The sequence below is a fragment of the Montipora capricornis genome, chromosome 10, assembly GCF_036669925.1.
Source record: "Montipora capricornis isolate CH-2021 chromosome 10, ASM3666992v2, whole genome shotgun sequence".
Taxonomy (NCBI): domain Eukaryota; kingdom Metazoa; phylum Cnidaria; class Anthozoa; order Scleractinia; family Acroporidae; genus Montipora; species Montipora capricornis.
The window spans coordinates 65,025,338-65,041,146 of record NC_090892.1 but is presented as its reverse complement, the minus strand read 5'-3'; the positions used below and the strand labels follow the sequence as shown (position 1 = coordinate 65,041,146).

The following is a 15,809-nucleotide window of genomic DNA, read 5'->3' as shown; positions in this document are numbered from 1 at the left end:
TTCTGTCCATTATGTAGACAAAATGCATAAATGACGGCCAAAAATGTATTCTTTGTTTATGTGCCAATAAGACTCACTAACCGTACTCTCAACTAAAATTTCTTTAACCCTCTGACATCTAAACCAGCCAGACTTAGTATTTTACTCTGTCTAAGGCCAGACGATTTTACTCATCAATGGGGAACCCCTGGGAGTCAATGGGTTAAATTTGTATTTTGCCCATGCAAATGAGGCTAGTAAGTCTAATTAGCACATGAACAAAAGAATAATTATGCTGTTGGCCGCCATTTATGCACTGGGTCTATAATTATTTATCTTTTGACACACTAATTACAACTGTGTTTGGCCAAACTTTGTGAATATAATTATGTACTCAAGAGTCAACAGCCGATTTCGCACAATTCATAAAAGGGCTGAGGGATACATGGTGGAATAATCGCAACACAGCCACTTTAATACAGATTTTACTGAAACTAGATGATTTTACTCGTCAGTGGTCAATAAAAAAATCCCTTAGGAGCAAAGGGTTAATTAACAACTACACTGCAAAATGAAGGATGGGTGCACAAAGAACCACATCCCAAGCATGTTTGCTCGTGTGTCTGGTTCTGCACTCATACCAGCCCATCCCAATGCTGACATGTGCCTGCTTCATTCCCCTTCTGAAAGAACTGTGAGCCATAATCCTGAGCAGTTTCCATCCTAAAAGCTGGCTGGATGTTCTGGCACTGCATGTCAACTTTGTGTTTTGGTTGGATATTTTTGCTCATTTTAACACAGTTTAAGCCACTATTCAATTTTAAGTTTAGACAAAGACAAATCAAACTTGAATGCAGTATTCGACCAATGTGGTGCGGGTTTGATTCCCAGATTCAGCATCATATGTGGGTTGAGTTTGTTGGTTCTCTACTCTGCACCGAAAGGTTTTCTCATTTGACTTGATCTGCGTTAATTGTTAACTTCAGTAAAAGTGTCCCCAATTAGTGCTCCAGTGCTAGAACGACTAGACACTAATTAAATAAAGTTCCTTTCCTTTCCTTTCCCTAAAACAGGAAAAATGTGAACCACAACATACCGGTACATATACATGCAGATGTCTACTAATTTCTTGTAGAAGTTTAAGTGTAAGTTTAATTCATTATCCAGTTGTTACAAGACAAACTAAATAATTATTACATGTATGTACTTCATAACTGAGTGGGAGGGCTGGACGCGAAAATATTTGGTCTGAGATCATGGCGTACAGACCGAGCGCAGCAAAGTGTGTGCGCCATGACCGAGAGCCAAATATTTTTCTGTCCGGCCTGACCTAAACTCAGTCAATAAGCATTATTTTTATTAATGACATACCAGAAATTATGCGCTCTAAATGCTATTCATGAGCACTCAGAATATGAAGTTTGGACAAAATTTATAAGAAACAAAAATTTGCACAGAAAAGTTACCGGTATCTATAAATATGTTGTTTGCATTTGCTTTTCTGGCTGTAAATAACTAGTGGATGTTTAAAAGCTGCAAAATCCTTTAAAATTGCATCACACAGAGCACTATTCGTTCCCAGCTGGGGCGTACAGCTCATTTCTGGCCCTGCTCACTCTAATGTGTACAGCCCTCATAAGGGATTTTCCCAATACTTTTATGATGAAAGCGTGAGCAGGGCCGTACAGGTCATTATGATAATATAAAAATAATAATGAACAATTCGACCCTCTCTGAAAAGAGTTCAAAGTGTCAGGAGTTCAGCTTACTTGTACATGTACACAGAACTAATGATTTATTGCTGCCGATAATTAAAAATGTGCTTATTATACACACCTTCATCACTTCTTCTATGTCATAAACAAAAGGCTTTTGTCCAAAATTAGCATCAACTACTTCACCAGGAGTTTGAAGCCCAACAGTTGGGTACAAATTTGGCTACAAGGAAAAATGCTGAGAACTTAATAAGTGAATACAAACATTGAATGCCAAATGGATGCAGTTCAAATTCTATTAACGTTATTGCCATAATGCTATTTCTTTTCCTTAGTTTGTGATAGCTTGTATGTTCAATGAGCCATTTCCAAAATGTTTCCCGTGAGGTCAGAATGAGTCGATGAAATGAACAATATGACTCTTATTAACAATTCAAGAGTGTGACAGCCATTAGAAATACAGCATTCAGCGAATGGTAATAATTATAAAACATCATAATTACAATTCACATGGTAAGTACTCAACACAATACTACGCACAGTAGCTTTTGTTTTACTTTCAAAGGAGAGGCTTTCTCTCAATAGGCATGCTTAAAGTAACACTAACGTGAAATGATGGTGCAAAAACTAAAGAATACCATACGGTATTCAATAGACCTAGATCACTCAACGTCCAAACGAAAGATTTTGCATGTCTGACCTCTCATTCAGTGCGAGGCTAGAAGTGCAAAGACAAACCTTTATTCCCCATGGACTCCAAACTGGCCACCGAGTGATAAAGGTTCATGGACCGAGGCAAAAATGCAACAATACTTTAAGTGCAAAAAGGCATGTGTGAGAAAAACATTTATCCTCACAGAATATAGCACATGTGATGGTTTTGGCAAGATTAGTGTGCATTTATCACCATTCAACGCCGAACGATAAAATTAATAATGATTCACTTGTTTACATGTAGAGTAACTTCCACTAAAGTAACATTCCTTTGAACTACATGTACAGGTAAAAATACTCTATACTGTAAAGTTCTTGAGGATTTAAACAATAATGTGCTGAGTGACTTACTGGTAAGTCTGTGAAGGCAATCCCTGAAAAAGACGAAAACTTGATAAATAATAAATATATTGTAAATAATAATGTCAAAAATGTTTGGAGTTGTTTCCCATGGAGTGCCTTACATTCTTAATACAGTACAAGTCCTACCCTTAGGAAACTAGTAGCAGGTCCCTATCGTACCTAAGGTCAAATGATCATTCTCTATCTCCACCAAGTCTTTAAAGGTTTATTCTAGCAACATGCTGATGGGGGAAGTTAAGACTGATAGAGACAAAGAAACAAAACCCAACGAGTGTCAATGAGTTCCTTAAATAGGTTTACTTAGTGTTTAGGCTATCACGGGGAGTGTAAGTTGGCAGTGTTCATAGTTCTAGCAAGCCCTTTTTGTAGTAATCCACTGGCCATTGGTTTCTTTGCTTGGGACTCGGGTGCAGGAGGAGTTGCAGAACGTGCAGCTCGACTCGCAGGTGGTGGATCAGCAACAGCCAATAGCTGAATGGTCAGGGTCGGGGATGACAGAGTGCTGCTGTGCCCAGGACTGTGGCTAGGTGTTCCGAATGCAACTGAGCCTGCCGTCAATTGTGCTGGGATTGGTACCAGTGGAGGGGCTGCAGATGGCTGCCTAGAGGATAGAGGTGGAGTTAGCGGAGAAGAAGGTTCAGGTGGTGAAGGAGCCATGGGTGGTGTTGAAATGTTAGGCAGATTGTCATCAATGGCAAACATGGTTGACGGTTTTCACAGTTCGACAGATAAAAGGCTGGGGTGTAGTGGCTGCAGTTAACTCAGGGCTGCCATCAGGGGCACACTCATCAGGGATACCAACTGTTGTGAATGTGGGGTGGAGGCAGTCACCCAGGCCCTTGGATCCCTCTTGTGCCCTTTCAATGGTAGACCAATTGGAATAGCGGTCCACAACAACGAGGTAGTTCATTCCCTTGTAGTGGAAGAAGTCAGCACACACACACTGAAAGGGGTATGCTGGGGAGACAGGTGGATAGGGTGGGGCACTGGGCTGCAGGGAGCCATGCGGTTGCAATTCTCCTGCAAGGCTCCGATGGCTGCAGTGATGCCTGGTCAAAATACTGTTGTTTCTGCACATGTAGTCATTATATTGAGGTCACACCTTGGTGTACTGAGTGGAGTATAGTGGTACACTACCATACAGTCCTTGTAAAGGATGACACCATCGACCCAGAACTGATGGTACTCTTGGATGGCAGGTGGGAGCTTGTGGCAAAATTTTGGGGAAGCCAGTTTTAGTGATAGATACCAGCTGGGTCATTGCCATTGTCACTTGTGGTTGCAAGATGGACTCTTATTGGTTGGTTGTCAATGGTGATAGCTGAGAGGCTGATAGAGGCTCTGCATAGTGAGTGCCAACTGGTCTAGAAGGAGTGTCCAGAGTGGTCAAGAGGGAGGGGGGCTGTCAAAGTACTAGTGCATGCTGCATCGTCAGGTAAGACCATGATGTCTGCGGACTAGCTGGATGGCATGAAATGGCATCGGCAGCCTTGTGTCACTTATGGTCTACCACAATGATAAAGCCCCCACAACCAAGCACAAAGAATCTGGCTTTGTCAAGGGCACCAGCCACAGCGAGAGCCTCTCCCTCCACTGGTGCACAAGTGTTATCTTCCAACCTGTATGGCAGGGCTCAGCAGGGCCCAGCAGATGGACATTGACAGTGGTTTTGAAAAAGCCAGTACGCGATACCACTCATGACCAGTCAGTGACCAGGCAGGTCATTTTGGATGCGGACACCTTCCTTGATTTCACTGATGATCATGGATTTAGATTTCTTAAAGAGTTCATTTAGCTTACAGTCCCAGCAGAATGGTGTGTGTGGTGTGAGGAGCTGTTGAAATGATAGCATGCGCTTGGTGGCAGCAAAGGCATTGTGATACCTGGTCGACGACGCTGAATCTAGATCCCATGTCTGTTACGGTGGTTCGGGTTGAAAAGTTGACAATGTCAGCTCCAAAGACAAACTTGTCTGGGTTTAGGACAATGCCATGGTGGCTGCACAAGTCAAGCCAGTCCACCACTCAATAGAGGCTCTTGGTGAGGTTGTCCGACGAAAGAAGTGTACCATCAGTGCACTTTGTTTTCTTGGGGACATGGGAGACTATCTTATCAGCGTCTCAAATAGCCATCACCTGAGGCTATATAGCGCTTAGATGCAGCTTTGTATCAATACCTCCCCCAAGGGATGATGAAGGTGGTAAGTTGGCTGTCATCTGGGTAGAGAGGAACCCTGTTATATCATTCAGTTTCAGCAGTCAAAGACTGTCTTCTTGGTGAATTTTGGTACAGAGCGTGCTTGGTGAAAGGGGATTTGTGTGTGGTGAGTCTCGAGTATGGCATGACAGTTAAGTGCCTGGAAGTCCACAGTACTGCAGGGTTTGCCATTCTTCTTGGCACATACCACCATGCGGTGGCACCAGGTGACGAGTTCACCCACTGGGATTGGTTCTAGGACACCCAGTGAGACATCATAGTCCAGTGATCAAACTGTTTTTCTTCTCCACTAGTCCTCTGGACGAGTAAAGTTATCACTCTCTAACTTAAAGAAATACATGTAATTTTTTTGTATCATAACAAAAAGTGCTAAAAGCCTTGAAACAAATGAAGAATTGCCAAAGGCAAATGTTTCGAAGACGAACAGGAAAAAAGTGATACCCATTTTTTTGCCGAATAAAAGTCTGGTTTCTCCTTGAAAAAAAATGCACTGTGGGATATAATATTGTGGCTTTTCAGGTCCGATTGTGATTGTATCTATTTTCCTTTGGTAAATTAAAACGTGAGCAAAAGTATGTCAAAACAGAAACAAGTGTAAGGCTCACTGTCACTCTTTCTTTGGAGGAAAGCGATCATCAGATGATAAAGAAATTAACACAACATCTGAAACACCTGCTCCAACCGAAAAAAAACGAGCAAGTTCCAGGAGTCATGGAAGGATAAATACAAATGGCTGAGGTTTGAAGGAAAGGAAAACGAGATGTGCTGCGAGTTTTGTAGAGAATTTCCGAACAAAAAATTAATGGCATGCATTCACGAGTGACCAGCAGTTTCGCTGATGCACCAGGGAATTTTGATCCTACTGGTCCTGTGGAAGACCACACCCAAAAGTTTATTTTGAGCACATAGTAGGGGCCAGCCTTCACATCTGTCTCCTGGTACTGAGACCAGACTACAGTGGGAACAGGCTCTGTGTCAGGTCAACCATAAGCCTCAAGGGTGATCCCCTCATCAACGGTAATGCACTTGTGTTAAATGTGCTGGATCTGTAGTAACAGGGCTTCCGGAATTATGTGCCAATGCGAAATCGCATAATTCGCATAATCCCGAAAAAAATGCATAATGGCGCATAATGTTGCAAAATTTTGAAAAATCTACTTATAAGCTATGTTTTCTTCACACCTTGAGAGATGCATGGAAATTTTTTTCCCATAAATACGGTACATTTCCCCAGCAAATAGCCACCGCTTCGTTGCAAAAAGCGTTCAACTAAACAAGGCATTCCAGGCGTTCTGGCCGTTTGGGGCATTTGCTCTAGTTTTTATATAACACGTGCCCTGATTTGAAGAAAAAAACCAATAACAGCTTTGATTTGGCGGCAAAACAAATTTCTTTTTCGCGTTTTCGCTTTGAAAATGGATAAAATCAAAGAAAAAGCCATGTAGTATTACACCACAAGAGCGGGCTAAGCAGTATCCCGGGAAGTTCCATGCAGATGACAATCTCCTATTTTGTTCAACTTGTAATGTTATTGTGGCTCACCACCGAAAGTCAGTTCTTGACAATCACCTTTCAGCTGTTTCACACATCAAGTGAATGAATGAATCCTCTTTGAAGCGAGCGAAACAACAGACATTGAGGACTTCTTTCAAGTGCTCCAGCACACATGCTGATAAGGTTGATAAATTAAAACATTAAAATTTTTTGCTTAAAAATATTGCGCAATTCGCATAATTCGCACATAATTCAGCATTTTGGGTGCACAATTCGCCACAAATAGTGCATAATTTGCTGAAAAAAACGCATAATCCTGGAAGCCCAGTGGTAATAAATTCAGGAGCCACTTCTGTAGGTGCTGTCAGTTGCTGGGAATGGAAACTGGGTGGGATTTGGTGGTGGTGGTGGCTGGCGATGTGGGCACACATTAAGAGCTGAGTGCACTGTCAGGTGTGTGTCGCTCAGTGGCTGGTTGGGTTTGCTGTTCTATACATATCAGTTCTGGGCCAATTGCTGTCGTGGAGTGGAAGGCTTTGCTCAAAGTGGGGAAGTCTGAAGATATCACTCCTAGAGCTGTGCATGTCTCTTGACTCAAAAATAGCTTGTCGGCATCCCTGGTGATGACAACAAGTGTGACAACAAGTGACAACAAGTGAGGAAGACCATTCCTCACTTGATCCTGCGTCAGATACCATGGGGCGATGTTGGCTGTGGTAGAAGGATTCAGTGCAGCAGTGGCCACACTGGAGTGATGTGGTGTGTGGTGTGAGTGCAAAACAAGTGGACCAAAACTAATTAGCACGACGGCCAGAGCATCTTCGACATCCGTCAATTCGCACTCACATTCAGGGAATGGGCATCTATACTTTGGCATTGTTGCTGTACGTCCTGGAGTGGGCACATGGAAGCTGAGATTCTTCTTTCTTTTGGCGACGGGGTGCAAAGTGTTACAAGGACAATATAGCAGCCCGTCCGTTGTTGTTCTTTGCTGTTTTCTTAGGCCACTATTCTCTGCTTTCTTATCACGAATAAGAGTCCATCCATTTCACACAGAATGATATTGGTTTTCAAAATTGGTCTCAACACAGATCACCTTGTGTTGCATGTTCACAGAATGATAAAGTGAAATGTAACAAACATGGGCTGACTTGTGCCAGGTCTCCATCTCAGCAAACTAGTAACATGTACCTGTCAAACCAATTATGCTCTAAACTCAGAATTAGACGCTCCATAAAGCGTACACTGGGTTGCCTGTGGCACATGTTTACACAAAAAAGGAAGACACTGAATTGGGTGGTATTGAACTGCAGCCTTCCAGTTAATTTTTTCAAGTAGGGGGCATTACGACTTTTTGAGGGGTCACCCACGTTGCGCCAGCAGAGTCCCTTTGTCTCACGCATTCACACATTTAATTATTTTGTAATGTCCTGTCCCATTTTGAGGTCTTTTAGTTCTGTAAGCTTTGGTAATAAATTCAGTTTAAAAATAAAATCAGAGTGCCCCAAACAGAAGTTATAAACCCATGCAATTCAAAGGACTGGTAGGAGCTATACCAAAACAATCCTCGTTGTTTTAAAAAATGTTGGGACCATTGCACTCAGTTTTACCCCTTTGACAGTGTTGGGTTTAATTTTTAGGGTGCAAAAGACTTCCCCATGAAGTTAAAAATAAGTGGGGCAGTGAGGTGTTATTTGAGAGTTCAAGATTGCATAAAATAATTATCCAAAACAATACAAAAAGCATCAAAGGTGCCTGCATAATGCTAAGTACTGTTACAGTAACAGCCATGAAACTCAGTTGTTCAAGTTGTGCAGCATTCTCGTAAATGTTTACAATGAAGGAGGCAGTGATTTTTTAAATATAGTTAGTCCATTGCATTACCAAGGTTTACTCCATTCTTGGTGTAAAAGCATGTATTATCGATGAGATTAACACCACATCCTATAACATCACCAGTTGTGAAGGTTGGACCGTATGCCTTGCCATTCCCAGATGAACAAAATGAGTGGCCATCATCTCCATGGTAACCATAGGAGTTTTTCTCCCAACCTTAAAATAATGATAAGAACCAGTTACAGTATAAGGTCAGTTTAGGAGAGAAGGATTAACTGATAACATGAACAAAATCAATTATCCAATTGCAAAGTCTAAGACATTATGATTATACGGGACCTTACATTACATTGGCTGGATCTGATTGTCCATTTAAAGTAACTTTAGAACTTAAAATAAATAAGTCTCTTGAAAATGGTATAGAAGTGTTGAATAAATTATTATTTCCAAGAGCATACTGTACAAAATTCCCCAGGGCCCGGTTGTTCGAAAGCCGAATAACTAAATCCAGGATTAGCGTAAACTTTTGTTCATGTTTTCAACATTTTGGTGAACGTTTCTTTTGCTTATTTTTGTTTTTCAAGATTGACTTCTTCTAATGTAAACTTTTGCTGAATATCAGTGTTGAACAACATTTGGGAGTAGTAAAATAAACTCCTTTGTTAATTTTAATCTGGGATTAGCGTTAACCGGCTTTTGAACAACCGGGCCCAGGCAATCAAACACAGTGAAAACTGTAACTTCTGTAACTTCATAAAGAACATAATTATTATCAGAATGATTCTGTTGGAACTACCGTTCATTTTGAAATTGGTTCAAATTTCTCTAAAAGTTGTTTCAATTCAACAACTAGTACTATCACCTTGTTTGTATTTTTGAGTTTTCTCCTTAAGCCTACTTTATCTTAAAGGGTTGTAAATCGAATCGACACTCCAAAGTAAGGTGAGACACTTGGTTTTTGTGTATATTACATGTACTGTAAGTACCAAATGACCTTACTAAAATTTTACTAAGTTTAAATATGGTGTCCCCAGAACAATTTATGACCCAGCAGTTATTCTCTTCTCTTCTTAAGGGCCAGCCAGCCTTTTACAGTTCGACAAAAAGCAAAATGCAACCAGACCAAGCCAAAAATCAGAGCACATAAAGCAGCCTTGACGGCCAGAGATGGGTAAAAATAGTTGCACATTTTAATTGCTGGATTATTTCACTTGAAAATAAATTGGACAAAAAGTTGATGTACATCAATCATAACTTTGCTAAGGAATTCGATTGTGACTGAGTCGACTGTTCCAGACATTGTAATATGATATCTGCATTTATATACTGCTTGGAGATGCTGCTAATTCGCAAACCCTTGTCTCAACGTGCAAATGGACTTGATTGGCACAAAGGTATTCACTTGAAAAAACTTGTGAGCCTTTGTTCTTATGCCACTCTAAATCTCCACATTAATTTAAATAATCACTATGCCTTGAGAATGGTGTCACAATGATGCCGAAACATTGGCTATTGAGGTTTATATTCACTTGTTTACACATTCAAATAATTTGCAACATTAATTTTGTGACAGTGATACAATTTTTAAATAAACAACATTTTCATTTCTTTCACATGATGTCTAGAATTACAGTCGTCAAAATCAAAAGTGCTACGATATACATACTTGTACGTAATTCTACATTGTAATACGGAGTGAGGCATACCGGTGTACACTCAAGTACATGGTCATTGCATTTAGCTTGTTTACGTCTTTTTAAAGTGGTAAAGGCTTTTTCTGTATTCAAAACCTATTATATACATACACTTTCCAAATAAAATTACTCATGAACTCCTGGGGGTTCCCCATTAATGAGTAAAATCGTCTGTGGTTCAGGCGTCAAAGTGTTAAATTAATTAAAGATGCCACTTCTGGAATGAAGTTAATGAAAGATGTAGAATAAATTAACACCATTATGACGCATATCACCTTATCATTTTTGTAGTAAATATTCATTCCAGTCATAACTTTATTTTAACATAATTAAGCTTGTGCTATCAGAAATCAGACTACGATCAAGTATTTAGTCCTTTATTCATTCTGTGGCAGTTTAGACCTATAAAAAAATGTATGCCTTTTTGTGACAAACTGGTGAAGAATAAAACCTAAAGTACTACCTGGTAATCGGTTCATATTCACTCCTTGAGCAGATAATCCAATACCCATGTATCTATGAAACAAAAAGAACAAGTTGTATGTATCTGGGTTTATCACATTATTTCGAGAGCAAAATGTGGAATAAATAAGCACGAGTAAAGTTGATTTTTTCAAAGATGAACAAAATTGTAGTAGCCTGGGAAAAAAATTTACTAGTGCTTATTTCTTCCACATTGCACGAGAAAAATCATGTGATTACTTATTAATGATATAAAGTGTACAAGCAAAAATTTACATGCCGCACTAATTTAAACTATCTGCACTAATTCAACTTTTCTGCACTATGTTTGGGATTAATTGACATGCTCTCAGCCAATCAACCCACTGAAATTTTCGCATGTATAGTATATTATTAACTTGCAAAAAAAGGAGGAATGATAATAACAATAGAGTGAGTGCAAGCGAGTGTCGTAAAACCAAAACCAAAGTAATTACACATAGATGATAAAAAGCGCAGCAAAATGTGCACATGCGAGCCTCAACTGGTTTTGGTTTCACTTCTGATTGGTTGAAAAAGTGGCAAGAGAGCTTTGAACCAATCACTGAGTGAAGAAATACAAAACCAATGAAAGTAATTCACTAATTGCTCTCGACACTCAATTGAAAACAGCTCTAATTACATTATTATTATTATTATTATACATGTTAATACCAGCCTGGGTAAACTTTCAAGTGTTGAATGAGTGTTTCAAAGGGGAAAGTTCGGACCACAGATGAGCGTCTACCAGTACTTACCATATTTACCCGTGTATAAGTCAACCTTTTATGGCCTCAAAAGAAGCTCCAAAAATCGCCCTCGACTTATACATGGGTCAAAGATTTTGAGCCAAGTTCCAGCTAAGTAATTTATTCAAAAATTAACATAATAATGTTGTCTTGGGCATAACGATCGCAGAGGACAAAAGCCGACAGAAGACTTCAAAATGAACGACAAAAGACTTCAAAATGAATGTAAGCAATTCCAGCTGAAATGAAAAAGGATTTGTCCAACTCTAAATGTTGAAGATACTCACACCCCGCTTCCTTTTTGTAGCAATTTTGAAATTTTTGCACAGTACAAATATGAAATAGACACTGTTTCTTCAAATAAAACGCGCTCGTTCAACGGCTTAGTAACCTGGCGCAATACGTTGTGTTTGCGTGCAAGCATCGTCACCCGTGTTGCGTGAAAATGCTGGTTGGTAATGATTGTTTTTCATTCTTTATACATACCTGGCTGATTTAAATGCTTTTGCAAACTTCGTATTGTTTGGTTTATGAGTTTGTTTTGTTTGTCATGTGAGAAATTTTAAGTCAAGGACCAATTAAACCTTGCACATTTTCGCATCGTTCGCAAGTTATTTTCAAAGATTGACTCCTGCTTCTGTGATGTTTTGCTTATCCTCTAAAGCCCTTTATCATTGAACAACGAAACAGGTTAGTTTGAGGTTTACATGTTCGATTTTCTGAGAACTTTTTTAAAACTCAAGGACAAAATGCCCGCATATACAACAACTGCTGAACCACAAAACTATTAAGCGCTTGAGGCCCTAATCTTGTACTCTCTGATTTTTCCAGAAATCGAAGAATACAAGATTAGTGTCCCATGAACAGTTAACAAAGAAATTAAGAAAAAGCCTTTTTGCCATCAAAAATGGGGGGTCGACTTATACACGGGTAAATACGGTAACGTAAAAGATAAGTTAAGGCATTTAATAAAAGCAAAAAAAAAACCAACAACAGAGGAATACCAATAATCAGTCATCTTAAGTAAACAAACATGGTCAATAAACACGCCGTGCTATACAGACATTACCCCTGTAACGATAGAGCTTCGTTGGTTCCCTGTTAAATTAAGAATTATTTTAAAGTTCAATTTAACAACTTTTAAAGCTATTCACCAGCCTATCTTAGCAATCTAATCTTAGCAATCAATCTTAGCAATCAATCAATCTTAGCAATCAATCAATCTTAGCAATCAATCTAATCTTAGCAATCTATCTTAGCAATCTAATTTTAATTTAAGATCAAAAAGTAATAACACTCTTGCCCAGCCCGCAGTAAAATCGGCCAAGACCAGTGGAGATAGAGCCTTTTCAGTTGCTGCTCCAGTTTTATGGAACGCCTTGTCGCCAGGGCTTAGGGCTATTATTTATAGCATTATTACATTTAAGGGAGAACTCAAAAAGTATCTTTTTAGGCAAGCTTATTTTAATGTTTAGATTTTAAATTTTTGTTTGAAGTTTTGTAAATAATTTAGTCAATATAATTCTTTACGTTAAACATTCATCTATTTTTTTATCTATTCGTAACTATAATATAATTAACACTATAGATGTATTTTTATATTTTTAGCATAGTTAATTTTAATTCTACCGGTATTTTATTGATTGTAATAATATTATTGTAAAGTGCATTAGATCATATATCTTAATGAATTTTGCACTATATAAGTAAAAAAATTATTATTCTTATTATTATCATCATTATTATTAATTTATTATTATTATTATTATTATTATTATTATTATTATTATTATTATTATTATTATTAAAGGATTTATTATAGTCCCAGTCAGGCAAGACTGGTCCATGTTTCCTGCCTACAGGATAGCCAATAACCTCACTGCTTTATGGAGGCTGCTATAAACAGGCCTTCTGATATTACGCGATGGTGCGATTTCGCACAATCGGCCTCAAATCGCATCCGATCGCACAATTCACGAAAAATCGCATAATTCACAAAAGGACGCACAAAATTCATAAAATGAAACATAAATCAACACGTTTCTTAGAAATTCCTGCATAAATACGCCATTTTTAAGATGATTTATCTTGGAAAAAGGCTAAAAAACCTTTGTCACCTTCGATTTCGTAAACATTCGAGGTTCAAGGCTTTATTTTTCATGTCGGGGACCTGGTACGAGTCTCCTTCTATTGGTGCAACACAAACATGCCCTTATATACACACCACTGAAATGACACAGTTGCCTTCTCTTAGAGAAGAGATTTGTGAAAAATAAGCGAAGTTGTAAGTTTTTCGGCAAAATGTAGTTTCTTTCGTTGAAAACTGATAAAAACTTATTCATGCATAAGTTTGTTGTGAAAACGCTCGCTTTTTCTTCGACGAAGAAGGAAGTTCCCACCTTCCGCCCAATCTCACAGCTCACGATCAAGCAAGAAACGCTCCACGTGGACGATGGACTGATGTTTTTCTGGTCGTGCAATATTGGGGCCTTTTATACGAGAGAAAATAAGCCGCGGTTTACTCTAGCCACGGTGTACAAAATACGCAAAAGGAACTATTTATACGAATATATATTCCCAGGTCAATATGAGCCGCGGCTTGAAAAAGACGTGAACGTAGATTTTGTACCATTTATACGGTACAGGGTGAACATTCGAGTCTTCTGTAAGCCGCGGCCAGAGAAACCCGCGGCTTATTTTCTCTCGTATAAATGGGGGTATGGCCCTATTGTGATTGACCATCTTCGGAAGTTCGTGGTTGACAAGCACCTTGATCATTCATTTGGCATTTTAGCTGTGTCCTTTCAACTTTTAACGTGGTGCACCGGTAGTGCAGAAGACCTCATTTTTTTTATTTATCCCAACTAATGCCGATCGAGATACGTAATTACTGTTCCTTTGTGTTCAAAATGTCTTTAGGGCAGCAAAAAAAGTGTTTTTCTTATCCTGAAACCTTATAAAACAAGCTTAAAATTGCTGAGAAAAATAAATCGCATAATTTACATTATTTATCGCATAATTGGCCTTTTTAATCGCACAATCTGCCTTGAAAAAATCGCATAATTTGCATTTTTTAATCGCACCCTATCAGAAGGCCTGTATAAAAATAATGAGGTTTTTTGCATGAATAAAATTCTTGCACATTAATGTTCGTGTTTCTCATTTTGAATTAGTTACCATAAAGGTTTCTGCGACAATAGATTTTGAAACTATCACGACATCTTTAATATTTAGCTACAGTACAGAGTCTTTGAAAGGAAAAAAAAGTTTTTGGTGCTTCTTATCTAGCTTATTAATTAATAGATGAGTCACTGCAGTAAACAACCACTAATGTTACCGGTAATCACTATACAGACCTAAGTAATTTTACATTTTCTATCAACTACGCAAAAATTTATTCAAGACTTCGACTTTTGTACTCGGAATTACCCTGTCACACGTATTTAAACTTATGCTCAATTCTTACCCATCTCGTCCTTTGCTTACGATTCTCACTTCAAAATAATATATACCACAAGCCGCCGGAATGGGATGCGTAGCTCTTACAGAGGCTGCGTCCTTGTGTGTCTTTCCCTGGCCTGAAAGAATTTTTTCAAGCAATGTCAAGTTCAAATGTTTGCTTTGTGGCGCGCATCGTATACGTAGGGAATAAACACTTTCATCAATTTTGTCAATTTTTGTACGCTGCGATTGACTGTTGCCAAATGCATACTTAAAACTTTTACATTTTAAAGCGCGGCGCCGCAATTAAGAGTCATTAGTACTCTTAAACTGTTTGAAAATGTGCGTAATTTCTCCGTTCTGAAGATTCGAATTTCAGACGATACAAAATAATGGAAACATCACAAAAAAGTTCGTCAATATCTGTTGATATGTGAGGGACTCACCAAATATATCTGTATCTTGCAATATATAGCTCGCTTGAAAAAATAATACAGCAACAGCAATGCAAAGGCAAAATAAGATCAAATTCGTTTTCAGCTTTGCACAATGTTAAGATTTTTTGCCACCAGAAGAGAAAGAACCAGAAATGCCCAACTTTGCTTACCTTTGTAATGCACTTTAAGATTGTTTTGTGAAAGACCTATCAGGGAAAATTTGTCCTTAGCAGACCAAGATCTCGGTAGAGGGGTTTCAGATTCGTCTACTTTGGGATATAACAGGGCTATTCGATCGACTTGTTGGTTTGTATCTGAGTTAGAAGACGAAGAGCTTCTGCCCGCCGCCATCTTGCTATTTTATTCGCGCTGCTCATTGCGTCATCACGGTCTGCAAGGCTGCCTGGGATTTTACCTGCCAATAATTTACAAACTTTGACTTCTTGTTGATTCAATGAACGGAAAAAGGTCAAATCTTTTTTTTTTTATCACTTATGTTGAATTTAGGAAACATATAGTGTATTTTTGCAAGTCATACTCTGAAAATCCCTGAAGAAACAGAAGTTATGGTTAAATTAACTTTATCTAACTTGTAAATATGAACAATTAATTTGCAGAAAAGTGGAGTCACTATTAGCAACGACAAGTCAGTTTCAAGAAAAGAAAGGAAATATATTTTCAAGAATTTTC

General features: G+C 38.7%; 1 protein-coding gene and 1 pseudogene across 1 annotated transcript in view; both read right to left on the bottom strand.

The window, feature by feature from the left end:
* LOC138022359 (ran-binding protein 9-like) overlaps positions 1-15,492 on the bottom strand; it is a 24,280-nt gene extending 8,788 nt beyond the window's left edge. Inside the window, exons 1-6 of the mRNA XM_068869471.1 lie at positions 15,290-15,492; positions 14,708-14,819; positions 10,476-10,528; positions 8,367-8,534; positions 2,760-2,782; positions 1,816-1,917 (exon numbers count right to left, since the gene is read on the bottom strand). Coding sequence (XP_068725572.1) covers positions 1,816-1,917; positions 2,760-2,782; positions 8,367-8,534; positions 10,476-10,528; positions 14,708-14,819; positions 15,290-15,470 — 639 coding nt within the window. The 5' untranslated portion in view covers positions 15,471-15,492. The remainder of the gene's footprint in view (positions 1-1,815; positions 1,918-2,759; positions 2,783-8,366; positions 8,535-10,475; positions 10,529-14,707; positions 14,820-15,289) is intronic.
* On the bottom strand, positions 4,214-5,253 carry LOC138018993 (uncharacterized; annotated as a pseudogene).
* Positions 15,493-15,809: the final 317 nt, after the last annotated feature.